Source organism: Pelobates fuscus, chromosome 3 (assembly GCF_036172605.1).
Source record: "Pelobates fuscus isolate aPelFus1 chromosome 3, aPelFus1.pri, whole genome shotgun sequence".
Lineage (NCBI taxonomy): Eukaryota > Metazoa > Chordata > Amphibia > Anura > Pelobatidae > Pelobates > Pelobates fuscus.
In genome coordinates, this window is record NC_086319.1 from 260,510,703 (window position 1) to 260,523,566 (window position 12,864).

At 40.3% G+C, this 12,864-nt stretch overlaps 1 protein-coding gene across 1 annotated transcript; it reads right to left on the reverse strand.

The window, feature by feature from the left end:
- On the reverse strand, positions 1-12,295 carry PLPP5 (phospholipid phosphatase 5). Its single transcript, XM_063445499.1, has 8 exons — positions 12,089-12,295; positions 9,965-10,054; positions 9,126-9,234; positions 6,677-6,767; positions 6,220-6,283; positions 3,577-3,701; positions 799-969; positions 1-588 (listed from the first exon to the last, which is right to left on the reverse strand). The coding sequence occupies exons 2-8, from the start codon at positions 10,033-10,035 to the stop codon at positions 419-421; spliced, it is 801 nt and encodes a 266-aa protein (XP_063301569.1). The 5' UTR covers positions 10,036-10,054; positions 12,089-12,295; the 3' UTR covers positions 1-418.
- Between the last annotated feature and the right edge of the window lie 569 nt (positions 12,296-12,864).

Below are 12,864 nucleotides of genomic sequence, written 5' to 3' on the forward strand. Positions count from 1 at the left end.
AGCTGCAAAATGGAGCATTAACATTTTTATTTTTTCTCTGCTTTAGGTTGAAATACAGTTGTGGTGTAAACAAACCCAGCACTAGCCGAGTCTATATTTATGTACATTTATTGTAAAGGACAGAATACAAAACATTCTCAGACTAAAAGTAATCCAAATTGCAATGAACACTGAATCTGTTCCTTAAAAAGGAATATCCTTCAATTTTATAAAAAAATAAAAAATAAAAGTGACAAATGTGTAACACGACAATCATTTAAAATTACATGGTTATATACATATGTCCTTCTAAGAAAGTGGCGTTACCCCTTCAATGCAAGAGGCCAGCTGTATACTATGGCAGAAAAGAAATGGTTGTGGTCCATAAGAGTTATTTATTGTCCATTCAGACTGATTTCACCCCTTTTCAACCAGATTATCATACATCTAGGGCATATCCAGCAGTGCTCAGTTTCCTCTCCTGTGCCCCCGAAAGCCGCCCTTTGTGCCTGTATGGCTTGTGACAGTCTCTATCAGTCAGAGGAGGATAATACTGTCTGTAGCAAAGGCAGGCAAATAAAAGTCCAATAATTGCACCAATCACCACATCTGAAAGAGAGTAGTTGGTATCAATAAATTTTGCATCAGTTGGCAAATAATCTAGAAGAATATTAGCAACAAAACACATTACTTCACAAAAAAAAAAAAAAGGGTTTAGCTTTCTATTCTGCTTTTTATGTTGAGTGGACTTAGAAAAGATAGGAGGAGGTAAATCAAGACAAATTTCAAACAGGTTTCATTATAAATTGATTGTCTCACCTTGCCAGTGATGTTTGTAGTCACAGGTACGGGACAATGCAATGGCTATAGCACACAGCAATGGTGCCAGGACTGTGCATAGTCTCCATGAGTGTCCACGGCCACAAGGAGAGAAACAATGAAGCTTTCCAGCAATGTACAGAGACGTGAATCCCAGTCCCGCAAACGCAACTAGAAGGGAAAAAAAACACAACACAAAAAAACCACACGAATCAAAAAATATTTCTAAGGAGTGCTTTTCTTTAGTTTTAGTTTTTTAGGGGAATAGGTCTAATGAAGAATAACAACCTTTTATGGTGCAACCGACAGCTTTTATCTAAAGCTGTTAGAGCAGCGCCTCCCAAACTGTGTGCCACGGTGCCCCGCGTGCACACAGGGGTGCCGCGGAATGTTTCCCCAATGCTATGATTATAGCACCAGGAAAACATTACTTCTCAACATGGACGGGGTCAAGTGCCGTGGTCCTTTAAGACCTTGACTGGGCCCCTGTAATGCCGGCCGGGAGGAAGAGACAGCCTGTCACTTCCCGACAGCGTCATGCAGAGAGAGGGCGCGGGAGGGAGAGGAGGCAGCCTGTGTGTGCATGTATCGGTGTCTATATGAATTTGTGTGTGTCTGTGTATTTATATGCATCTGTGTGTTAATGTGCATGAATATCTGTGTAAGTATGTATGTATGTAAATATGTGCATACATCCAGTCAAACACCAATACAACACACAAGCACACTCCTGCAATCTAACTCATATTACATACACACACAAACACCTGCATTCAAACTAAAAAAAAAAAAAATATATATATATATATATATATATATATAAACACACCCCTTCACTCAAACACAAATACACATTCTCATTTAAAAGTAAACATTACATTCAGACACAAACATTACATACAAACACACTCCTGTATTAAAACACAAATGTATACAAGCATCCCTTCAAACACAAACACTGTAATTGCACTATAGCGCCAGTAAATGCCACAGCGTTGTACAGATATACAACCTAGAAATTTTGACTTGGGGTGCCTTGGAAAAATACTGAAATATTAAGGGCGTCTTGAACCTAAAAAGTTTGGGAACCACTGTGTTAAAGAATACTACTTTAAAAATATCAAAATGTGATATACTAAAGAACCACTAGGTGTCACTAACAGAACATATGTACAATTAGAAGAAAAAAAAAAAAAACGAAAAAAAGATTGAGATTCAAATATTCTTGTCAAACTAAGCTATGGCATGGTAGGTACTAAATACTCACAGCTGGCCAGTTGAAGGTATCCTGTGGGCTTCTCTCTCTCTCTCTCTCTCTCTCTCTCTCTTTTTTTTTCCTTTTTAATGTTTTACCTATTCTAGTTAAAGGACCACTATAGGCACCCAGAACACTTCAGCTTAATGAAGTGGTCTGGGTGCCAGGTCCAGCTAGGTTTAACCCTTTTTGCAGTAAACATAGCAGTTTCAGAGAAACTGCTATGTTTACATTTGGGTTAATCCAGCCTCTAGTGGCTGTCTCGACAGGCACTAGAGGTGTTTCTCACCGATTTTCACAGTAAGAAGACGCCAGTGTCCATAGGAAAGCATTGATAATGCTTTCCTATGAGACTGGCTGAATGTGCACGCGGCTCTTGCCGCGCATGCGCATTCAGCCGATGATGGAAGAAGAGGGAGGAGAGTCGCAGCGCCGAGGGAGCCCGGCGCTGGAGAAAAGGTAAGGGATTAACCCCTTCCTCCCCCTTCAGTGCCACGGGAGTGGGACCCTGAGGGTGAGGGCATCCTCGGGGCACGATAGTGCCAGGAAAACGAGTATGTTTTCCTGGCACTCTAGTGGTCCCTTAAGCTAATATTTGGTTTCCACCAGGTTTATCCTGTAGTACATTAAACTAAATAGGCACAGTTTTAACAACATTGCAACGGTGCCTTTATTCTTTTGAATTTCTGGAAATTAAATAAGTAAGGAAATATTTTATCTTAAGCACGCACTGATTTTTGGCAACATTTTTTCAATACTGTGCACTTGATATATCTTGCAATTTCTTATCAGCTGTCACATGCAACAACGGATTAAAAAAAATCTTCTCACAAGGGAAGAGATAAAAAAATGGCATGTCTTTGTGCATACGCACAATATTTAAAGGACCCATGGGACCTATACCATAGTTTTGCGCTCTCACACATGAGGAAGGGTACAAACAGAACACAGATCTAGGAAGCTTTATATACCAGAAGCTGAAAATAGAATGATAACAGGAGAGCTTCATGTAAGTGCATCTCCCTTCAGAAAGCAAAATGGAGCGGAATACTGCTTTGGGAAACCCTTTGGTATATAGTTGTGGGAGGTTTTGGAGTCTTTGAGTTATCCATGTTTTTATTGATCTGTAGCAAATTACTGTTTTGTAAGGAGCTGGGAATGTGTTCCCTCCATCCTATATTATTGTGTTCTTTTTTACCCTTTTTTTTTTTTTTTTTTTTTTTAAAAAGAGTGCTGTGCCATTATACTTTCATCTGGAACAATAAACAACAAGAATTAAATCTTAATTTACGTACTTTGTTTCAGTACATAACATCTTGAGTCCACACAAAGTGCATCTTATGCCAGGTATATAGCAAACAATATTAATATAAATAAATACTTTTAAAAAAACAGTTTTGTTCTAAGAAAAGAATGGTTCCTATTTCAACCGGTTTTCCATTCTTATTGGCAAAACTATGAACACAAAAGCTAGATCAATAGGACAGAAAATGGAGCGAGACAAATGAGAAAGGTTCACTGACATGACGAATGTCCACTTGGAAAACTCTTCCTCCCTTCGATTATTAGCTCCGGGTCACCTGTACAGTGTAAACCTGGTGATTCCTGTCCGTCTGGAAAACAGCGATATAAGAAGTCTGGTCGAGGCCTGGAGTAGAGAGAGGAAGACAAACCTTAAGGAATTGGGAAAGAAAAACAGCTGCCAGTTATACAACGTTCCTGAGAAAACCAGACTGTTAGAAGTAGAAGCACCTTACACACAAAAGATATGAGTGGTGCAACAATCAACAGTGCAAAAAAAAAAAAAATCCATGCAAAAAGGAAGGAAAATTCTTAGAAACCAACAAAGAGAGAAAGCGGAAGATTTGCAGTCTACAGAATTGTTTCAGGCATATGTCAATGTGTGTGGCATAGGCTACTAGTAGAAGTCATGAAGGAGTTGATGCTATCCAGCAGCCAATCTGCTTTTGCGTGTATATTAATGGAATAGAGCCGAGATCATTAGAGTGCCTATGCCACCAGATTGCAGTTGTTAGCTGTTCTCGGAGAGGTTATGAAAAACCTAGATTAAAATAATCAGCTCTCCTGTTTATATTTTCTGTCTTAAAAAAAAAAAAAAAAAAAAAAAAATATTCAAGCAGTTTTACAAGCTCCTTTTTTCCTTGAGTTTCCAACGCTACAAGTTATTTTCTGCTTCCTGTATACTTTTGCCAAGGAGTACTCTTTGCCGGATTATTTCAGAATATGAATCTTTTGTCACTTTTTCCAAACATTCCATCTATGGTATGTTGGCCCGTAATATTGGGATTTATATATTTCTTGTTTTCTTTCCCTACTGCTCAATGAATGAAAGGAGAAATTCCTCAATAAAATGTTGCAGGTAGAATGCCAAACATACCCAAGTCTGCCTTTCATCTAGATACAGTCTTTTTTTATTTTATTTTTTTGCTCAAGTGAGAATTCAAAGTGAATTTCAAATTTAAAGGCAGAGTAGCCAAACTGAAAGTAAACGTGTGGGGCTTCTATAAGTGACAGAATTTCTCCAGTTATTTCGAAATTCATTTTGCATTTTCAATTTAATAAATAACTGATCGTATACCCGACCATGCATGACTGAACTAGTCATAAATCACAGGGTTTGTTATACTCTTGCAGACAGGGTTGCCAATTATTACTACTGTTCCTCCCCAATTTATTGTCTACAATTTCAAATTCGTCATTAAGTGTTTATGATTAGTGCTCGGGGTTTATAGCAAGGAGAAGCAGCTATCAAAAATGTAGACACCATTTACTGGTTTATCAGTCAAGAGGTGAAATGTAAAGCATGTGAATTTTGCTGAATGATTAATAAATGCAATAAATCCATTATTAGAATCAATTATCAGGAACAGAAGCTTGTGGACTTCACGCATCTTTGGGTGAGACTTGTACTGTTTATTGTCAGCTATAATTTGAGACACATCTTCTATTTGCAAAAGACACAAAACGACCAAAAGCATGCACCCAAAAAATGATGGTCTCAATTTTAGTAGGGAATTATTTTGTACAAATCAAGACTGTGTAAAGCCCATCTGGCAAATAATGCAAAGAGACCTGCAAGGGTATTCATCATCATCATGCCACATTTCCCAAGCATAATCGTGAAGTAACATTGATATTACACAGCTTGCGAACTGCAACTAGTTATCCATTAAAAATAATAAAATATTTATTATAAGTACGTTTTTCTTTCATCATAAGAGTATGCCACACCCAGGATCACATTTCACCTCTATTAGTCTCTGTGATTGCTAGATCATGGTGGTACATCAGGACCATAAGATACGGCTAATGTGGTACCTCTGATCACTCGTACATTATGGACTAGCAATTTACTCCATATAGAGGTTATTTATATCTGCCATTTGTTTTCAATCACTTAAGCCCTTTTGCCTTTTCCATTTTCTTTCTTTGTCCTTTATATTAGTTATTCTCATGTCTTAATTCCTTTCTCTTTAACAGCGGCGTCTACTAATCAGGTTCTCTGGTAACAGCCCCCAAGACATCTGGTCACAATGCCTCAATGATAACATGCCCTTTTTTCTATTGTGCATACTTCCAGACAGATAGCAGTGTGTACCTGGCTACTGTTTGATGACTCAACCATGAGGGTTAGAAATAGCACCAAAGTTAAATCTGTCCTTTGTGGGCACCGCCATCGTCTTTCAGGGTGGTCCCTTTTCTATGCCTCTTTTAGGGGGGTCCCTTTTCTATGCCCGGCGCTTCAGTGCCAGGAGCCAATGTCATTGCATGCGCGAGAGTACAGTATTGAGGTCTAGGACAGAGCCAGTTCCCTGCAGCAGTAACTGGTGCTGGCACTTGACCGCATTACCCTGTGTTATAGAAGTGTCAAGTGTAGTGGGGAAAAAAAGGAAGGCAAAGTAGTCCCTACTTTGCCTTATGGTTTTGGTTAGTAATAGAAGAAAAAAAAAAAAAAAAAAAAAAAGAAGAATAAGAATAAGAGGAAGAGAAAGGAAACAATTGGAAAGAGGGAAGTATGATGTGACCGTGCAGCTTTAATGAAAAGTACAAACAGTATGTGAAATATCAATAATCCAAAGACAACTGGACTCTTCTAAATGCCTAGAGCAATGTTCTACATGGAAAGTACTGGCCGAGACACCTACCTCCCAACGATGAGTTTTATGGTATTGGTGAAGATGCCATTTAATGCGAGAGAGAGACTGGCAGCTGGTAATGGAAAATAGAGAACTTCATTTATTAATGCAGCATAGAAACCAGTATATATAGCAAAAACACTAAGTTCCAATGTCATGATCCAGGTATGCCATATTGCTCTTTGCAATCTACATAAAGCTTCCCTCCCTTTTAGGACTCCTTATATTGCTACACAACGTCTCCCAACAATTATCGCTCACTCCATGCTCAGGCCTCTCTGTGCCTTTAGCCAACATTGCTGTATGAACATGGATTTTTACAAAGTGCCATAACAGCAAGTAGGGAAAGCTGGCCTAATCTTTAGAGCCCTTATTACATTGCAGGTAAGACTCAATGTACTTTTCCAAGTCTGTTCTATCTAGTATTCTATTAAAGGTTCAGCTGTAAGTTTCAAAATGGAATTACCAAGGCTGGCTTCTCGTGTATCCGTATGATCCGCTTGGCGGCAAATACGTGCCAGAATCACCACTGAAAGGGGTGTCAGAAAGGAGATCAACTGGAGATGAGAGGATAATAAAAGAACAGCATGAGGATGACCGTATCAGACAAAACTACATACATACATATATATATATATATATGGCAGGAAAGTGAGAATTCATCCCTGACCCCTCAAGGCTTGCAATGGTTCATAACTTTTAGGCCTGGATAGGCATAGAACTTGACATTTAGGCATAGAACTTGACATTTTGCACTCTGTATGTAAGGGGGTGGGGGGTAGTCAGAGAGTGCAGCACAAACACACGTTAAAGTAATCATATGCTAGCAGCTCGGAGGCAGAAACTTTCACTTCAGCATTTCAAGTAAATGTTACAAATAGTGGGCCAGTGACCACAAGAAACCATATGCTTTAACAAGCAGGTACAAAACATTTTATAAAGCACATTACACACACATGCTCACAATACTAGTTAAAGGTGACTATCTCCGAATGCTTAGATTCACTGACTTTGGAGCTCACTCTATCCCTAGGATGCTTTATAACAATGGTCACAAGGCAGGGTGTGAGTAAACTAAACAAAGCCTCTAAAATCAAGTGAATGTAACAATTAAATGTCAAAACTGGCAGGCTGTGAAAAGATGGAAAATATTCTCATTTTAGCTATTTTGCCTTGATTTTCCAATAATTTCTGGTTTAGAACATACTCACAATGTTTTAGGCATACTGGTAAAATAAATAAACTGGATATGTTAAGATTAGTGAATGAAAATGGATCTTGGTCATCAGGGTAATATTACGTAGGAGACATTAAACGGTTACTCCAACAATCATGACTATTTCTGCTTTTAGCAGTCGTCCTGATGGTAAGAATCTGCACGTGCAGCCTGTCTGCTTGAAACGCTACAATTTTATACCAGGGTCGGCTTCCCCAAACTCCAGCCCTCCAGGTGTTGCTGAACTACAACTCCCATGATTCTCAGCCTGTATTTCATTCATAGGGCCAGAGTTTGGGGAAGCCTGTACTAGGGGATAGTTGCATCCTCATCACACCGGTCTAAGATAACCTTGAACTCTGTCATGGGCTGCCTACTGTTAATTCTGTGAAATAATTAGGTCTGTCGTCAGCACTCACTGCATCTTGGCAACAGATGTTATCAGCTTCTAACCTTGCAGGTTGTGCTAGGAACAAGCCTTATGCATTTCTCCTACACTCTGAAATCTTGACAAAGGGTGGAGCTTAAGACAAGTTTTTCCATTGTAATGTTGACAAAGAAAGCCTTACCTTATGCTCCACCCTTTTGTCACAACTGTCAAGCATAGAAAAAATACACAAGACAAACTAGTCCCTACTTGGTCTTACGTTTTAAAGAGAAAGATCAGAAATAAAGAAAAAAGATTGAAAGAGGAAGAGAAGACAAAACAATAGAAGCAAGGTAAATTGATGTGACGCTTTAATTAAGCAGTTTTGGTGTATAAAGCATGCCCCTGTAGCCTCAATGCTCAATTATCTGCCCTAACCTGCATGAAAAAAAAAATCATTAGATGTTAGGTTGCTTTAGAAGATTGTATCAACTACTCAGTAAATGGAACTTTAACCCCTTAAGGACACATGACATGTCATGATTCCCTTTTATTCCAGAAGTTTGGTCCTTAAGGGGTTAATCACACACAAGAGGCTCCTGCATGCTCTAGAAGGCAGCTATTAACAAATCAGTATATAAGAAATTGCCATATGAAACAGACTGTGCAATACAGGCACCTAGAATAACTAGGTTCCCTTACAGGAAGTGTTTAGGTCGGTTGTGCCCGTTACATGCAGGGAGGTGTGGCTAGGGCTGTATAAACAAAGTGATTTAACACCTAAATGGCAGAATAGAGAAATTAGTCTGCAGGGGCATGACTGATACACAAAAACTGCTTCACTAAGCTAAAGTTGTTTTTTGTGGCTATAGTGTCCATTTAACTCACCGTGAGCTCACTTGAGTCTGATTTTTATAGAGGTGTATGACTATCAGGGTTATTTACTAAAGTGACAATTCAAAGTGGATTTTAAATTTAAGGTCAGAGAAGTTGAGCTGAGAGTATAGCAGACTTACCAGTTCAGCTATTTTGACTTTAAATATGAAACTCACTTTGCATTCTCATTTTAGTTAATAGCCCTGAATGAGTTTCTATTGAGAAGACCAGTTGCTGGCCTCAAGAGTGCTGACAAGAAAAGAAAAAAATAAATAGTGTAAGGTATCCTGTTTATGTGCAGTGTGTTTGTATATGTTCACCTGTCATACTGAAAGCAGGGCATGAGCTACCATAAGTTCTAATCAGAAGACATTACACACCTTTTCAGAAGGCAGGGGAGTTAGATCTGCTCAGTACATACACACAGGATTGTAAACAAGGGTTACGGGAACTTACAAACATGCTGTTAGTGGGGACACGATCAGATACCACATACGGGTTTCTGTAAAGCCACATTTCCTCTGGTTGAATCACTCGATGAAAGGGGTGCATCATTTCTGTTATCCTATGAAGAAGACAGGCATAAATGTCTGCGTGTACTGGAAAAACAGTTATGCAAGATAAAGCACTCCACAAATGAGACAGCATTTTTTTAAAGACAATTGTTGTTTCCTTGCATACACAAACAACCAACACTAGGTCATTTCCAGCCTGGTGTAGCCATTTAAATGAGAAATGGATATGTTTGAGAACACATTAAATCTTGAGCACACATTAAAATCTTCAGAAGACAATATAGCAATGAGGGAGGGTGGACGGGAATCAATAAATATATCGTTTTGTCTTTTGTGTATGGCAAATTCACCTTCATTTAAGTATAGTTATAAAGGAACACTCCAATAACCATTAGAGAGCACAGTAGAGGTGATGGTTCTGGAAGTGCCCTGGTGTCCCCGCTCATGTTCGTGTTTTAGATTGGTTTGACTTCTCATCTGAGGTCCACAGGCCTAGCACCCAGCCTCCACTACAGCCTATTTAGGAGCTTTGGTAAACTTAAGCCAAGCACAACATTGCAAGGCTAGTTCATTGACTAAGAGCATCAGCCAATGATCTAAGCGCTCCACTGAGCTAAGAGAGACCAGCTGTAGCAGAGGTGGATACTGAAATTTCATAATTTGATAGCATATTGTTTGTGTATGATGGATAATGTAACTATTCATTTGGGAGACAGAACAACAACATGGGAAACATTTTCAGTGCCAGGGCCATCACTGGTATACTGTATTAGAACTTACAGGAATATTCCAAGGAGCAACAGCCGTAGAACAAATTCAGACACAAAGCCTTCTACGATACGCTTGTCCATCCTAGTTCACTGCTCAGGTCTAAAAATGCAAAGGCAGATACACAGCACAGTGTAACCTTTATGTAGAACATATTACTTTACAATGTATTACTAATCATAAGCCACTAATTTATAATCTGATGTTGAATACCCTGGTCCCCACTGTGTTGCATAGCACCTCGAGTGAGGCCTGCAAGCTTGGCACACCAGGCACAGAGTGGCGCATCAAAGATGGCTGCTGCATCGGACATTTAGCAATACAGAGAGGGCTAGGGGTGAAGGGACCTCTTACATGCCAGACATGAAGAAATCCACCGACCATACAGCCAGGGGCTCGTTCGTGTTTCGGGGGAGACTGTGGGCTCATGATCCTTCCACTTGGAATTGGAGGAGGTATGGACATGGGGCTTGGCCCCCTTCATGGCTTGGAGCCTAAGGTGTGTGAATTAGTGGCAGTGCAGTTTACTACATAATGGGCTACAGGAAACCCAGCGAGAACTGCAAAGTGTGAAGGAGAAAGGAGACGTTGAGACGTCTCTATTGTGGCCTACCTGCGGCATAGACTGACCAGACGTGGGTACATCTCAATGTACCAAGACCACTATCTCAGTTACTGCAGAATTTATACTTGTGTGTTGTCGTAGGCTGTCTTTTCTACTAATATTTAATACGCAGAAGTATCACTGCTAAGCATAATGTCAGTTAGTATAGCCGGATTATCCTTCTGTTTTTTTTAGACTTGCACATTCTTCATTGGTTATCAATCACTATATCAAGGCAACCTTTTTTTAGTCTGAACTTAGTTTCCGTTTATGGCCTAGACATGCAGAACTAGCCTGTTTTGTGATTACTGAAAAGGTGTATACCATACAACTGTAGCAATCTGTTAAAGGACCACTCTAGGCACCCAGACCACTTCAGCTTAATGAAGTGGTCTGGGTGCCAGGTCCTTCTAGGGTTAACCCCTTTTTTTATAAACATAGCAGTTTCAGAGAAACTGCTATGTTTATTAATGGGTTAAGCCTTCCCCCAAATCCTCTAGTGGCTGTCTCATTGACAGCCGCTAGAGGCGCTTGCGTGATTCTCACTGTGAAAATCATTGTAAATGCTTTCCTATGCGACCGGCTGAATGCGCGCGCAGCTCTTGACGCGCGTGCGCATTCAGCCGACGGGGCGGAACGGAGGAGGATCGGAGGCAGAGAGCTCCCCGCCCAGCGCTGGAAAAAGGTAAGTTTTACCCCTTTTCCCCTTTCCAGAGCCGGGCGGGAGGGGGACCCTGAGGGTGGGGGTACCCTCAGGGCACTATAGCGCCAGGAAATACGAGAGTATGTTTTCCTGGCACTAGAGTGGTCCTTTAACAGCTAATCTTGTTACTGCTGATTGGGCATTGCGAGAATGTTTGTCTTTCTATGCACAGCAAAAATACTAAATAAACACAAACATATGCAAAGTGTAGGACCTGTAATTGATACAAATATTCTAGCTTGTGCACTGCAACAACAAAACAACATCTGCCAACATATATACTAGGAACCCTACGCAAAAAAAGTGGAAGTGGAACTTAAAATTTAATAAGCGAAAACAAAGGGTCATGCACTGTTTTACTCCCCTGTCTAAAATGTAATAAGTTAACACTGGACTGGCTACTAGCCATAAAGGGTGAGATTTGTGACATTTAAAAACAAACATTTTTTTTATTTCAGAGATTCTATAGCTAGATAATGTTCTAGAGTATAAAAAGCAACGGATTTATTCCTGCACTTGTGTTTAGCTGGTTGAGTACAGTGGCAATAGATGTCATAAAACCTGCTTTATCCCTTGAGTGCCAAGAACATCACTGATGTTTATCAGTTTATATAGTGCACGTGTTGTAAAACTAATATTTATTGGCCCCTGGAGCATGCTGCACAATAGGAACAGGAAGATGGAGTGATAAACGCTGCAGGCTCTCTCTGCTGACTGACAATAGGGAGTCTGGACACAAAGAACACCATCTTTAGCCATGGTGGCCACTGGCCCCCTTACAGGGAGAGAGAGACATAGCCAAATCATTCCCCCACTAGCCCTGCATTACCTTGTTAGTGGCTGGTCACAGACTGACGATAGCTGATAGAGAGGATGGAGACCTGCTGTGTTAGAGCACAGTCAGAGCAAGCCCCGTGGAATGCCACGCAGTAACCCCGTGCAGCTGGCTCTTATCATGGCTGGAATGCTGGAGATCTCTCACAACCAGCCTGACAGCATGTAAACGACGCTTACGTCACTCATTACGCTGACCAGCACATCTTAGCCCCGCCCCTCTGCACACGTGGCGCTCCCCGCAGCCCTGTGACCTAGGAATCTCCAGCCACGCTTCTTATAATATATAGACCGCGAGAACGAGAGGAGACGAAAGAGAATCTCCGAGGAACAGTGAATGCGTGTGCTGCCACCTGTCTGCTGCCAGAGGAAGTTCACGTTAGTGCTACTGCTTGTATTCATGCAGACAGAGAGGAAGGTGGCTGGAAGGAAAACTCACAACTAAACAATTTTATAATAATATTCCCTTAACACTGTCTGACCCAATGTGTGTGTGTGTGTATATTGCACTTCAACCTATTGTTCCTTTAAGTTTTCTTGTAACTGTCCTATTTATAGTTAAATCCCCCCCTCTAATAATATTGTAAAGCGCTACGGAATCTGTTGGCGCTATATAAATGGAGATAACAATATATAGCTAAAGGATCCAGTCATATACTAAAGATACAGATTCGTGTTCCTAACACTATATTGTCCTTTTAATGGGCGATTGTCAGGTCCAAGATATTTATTTTGCGAATACACATTATGACACTTTAAACATGATGTGGA

What these genes read in the sequence shown, in the direction of transcription:
- PLPP5 (XM_063445499.1), bottom strand. Translation starts at nt 10,035, where the DNA reads ATGGACAAGCGTATCGTAGAAGGCTTTGTGTCTGAATTTGTTCTACGG. An exon ending in TTGCTCCTTGGAATATTCCT is followed by an intron (nt 9,235 to 9,964) that starts GTAAGTTCTAAT and finishes TCTTCTTCATAG; the next exon opens with GATAACAGAAATGATGCACC. An exon ending in TCCCCACTAACAGCATGTTT is followed by an intron (nt 6,768 to 9,125) that starts GTAAGTTCCCGT and finishes TCTCATCTCCAG; the next exon opens with TTGATCTCCTTTCTGACACC.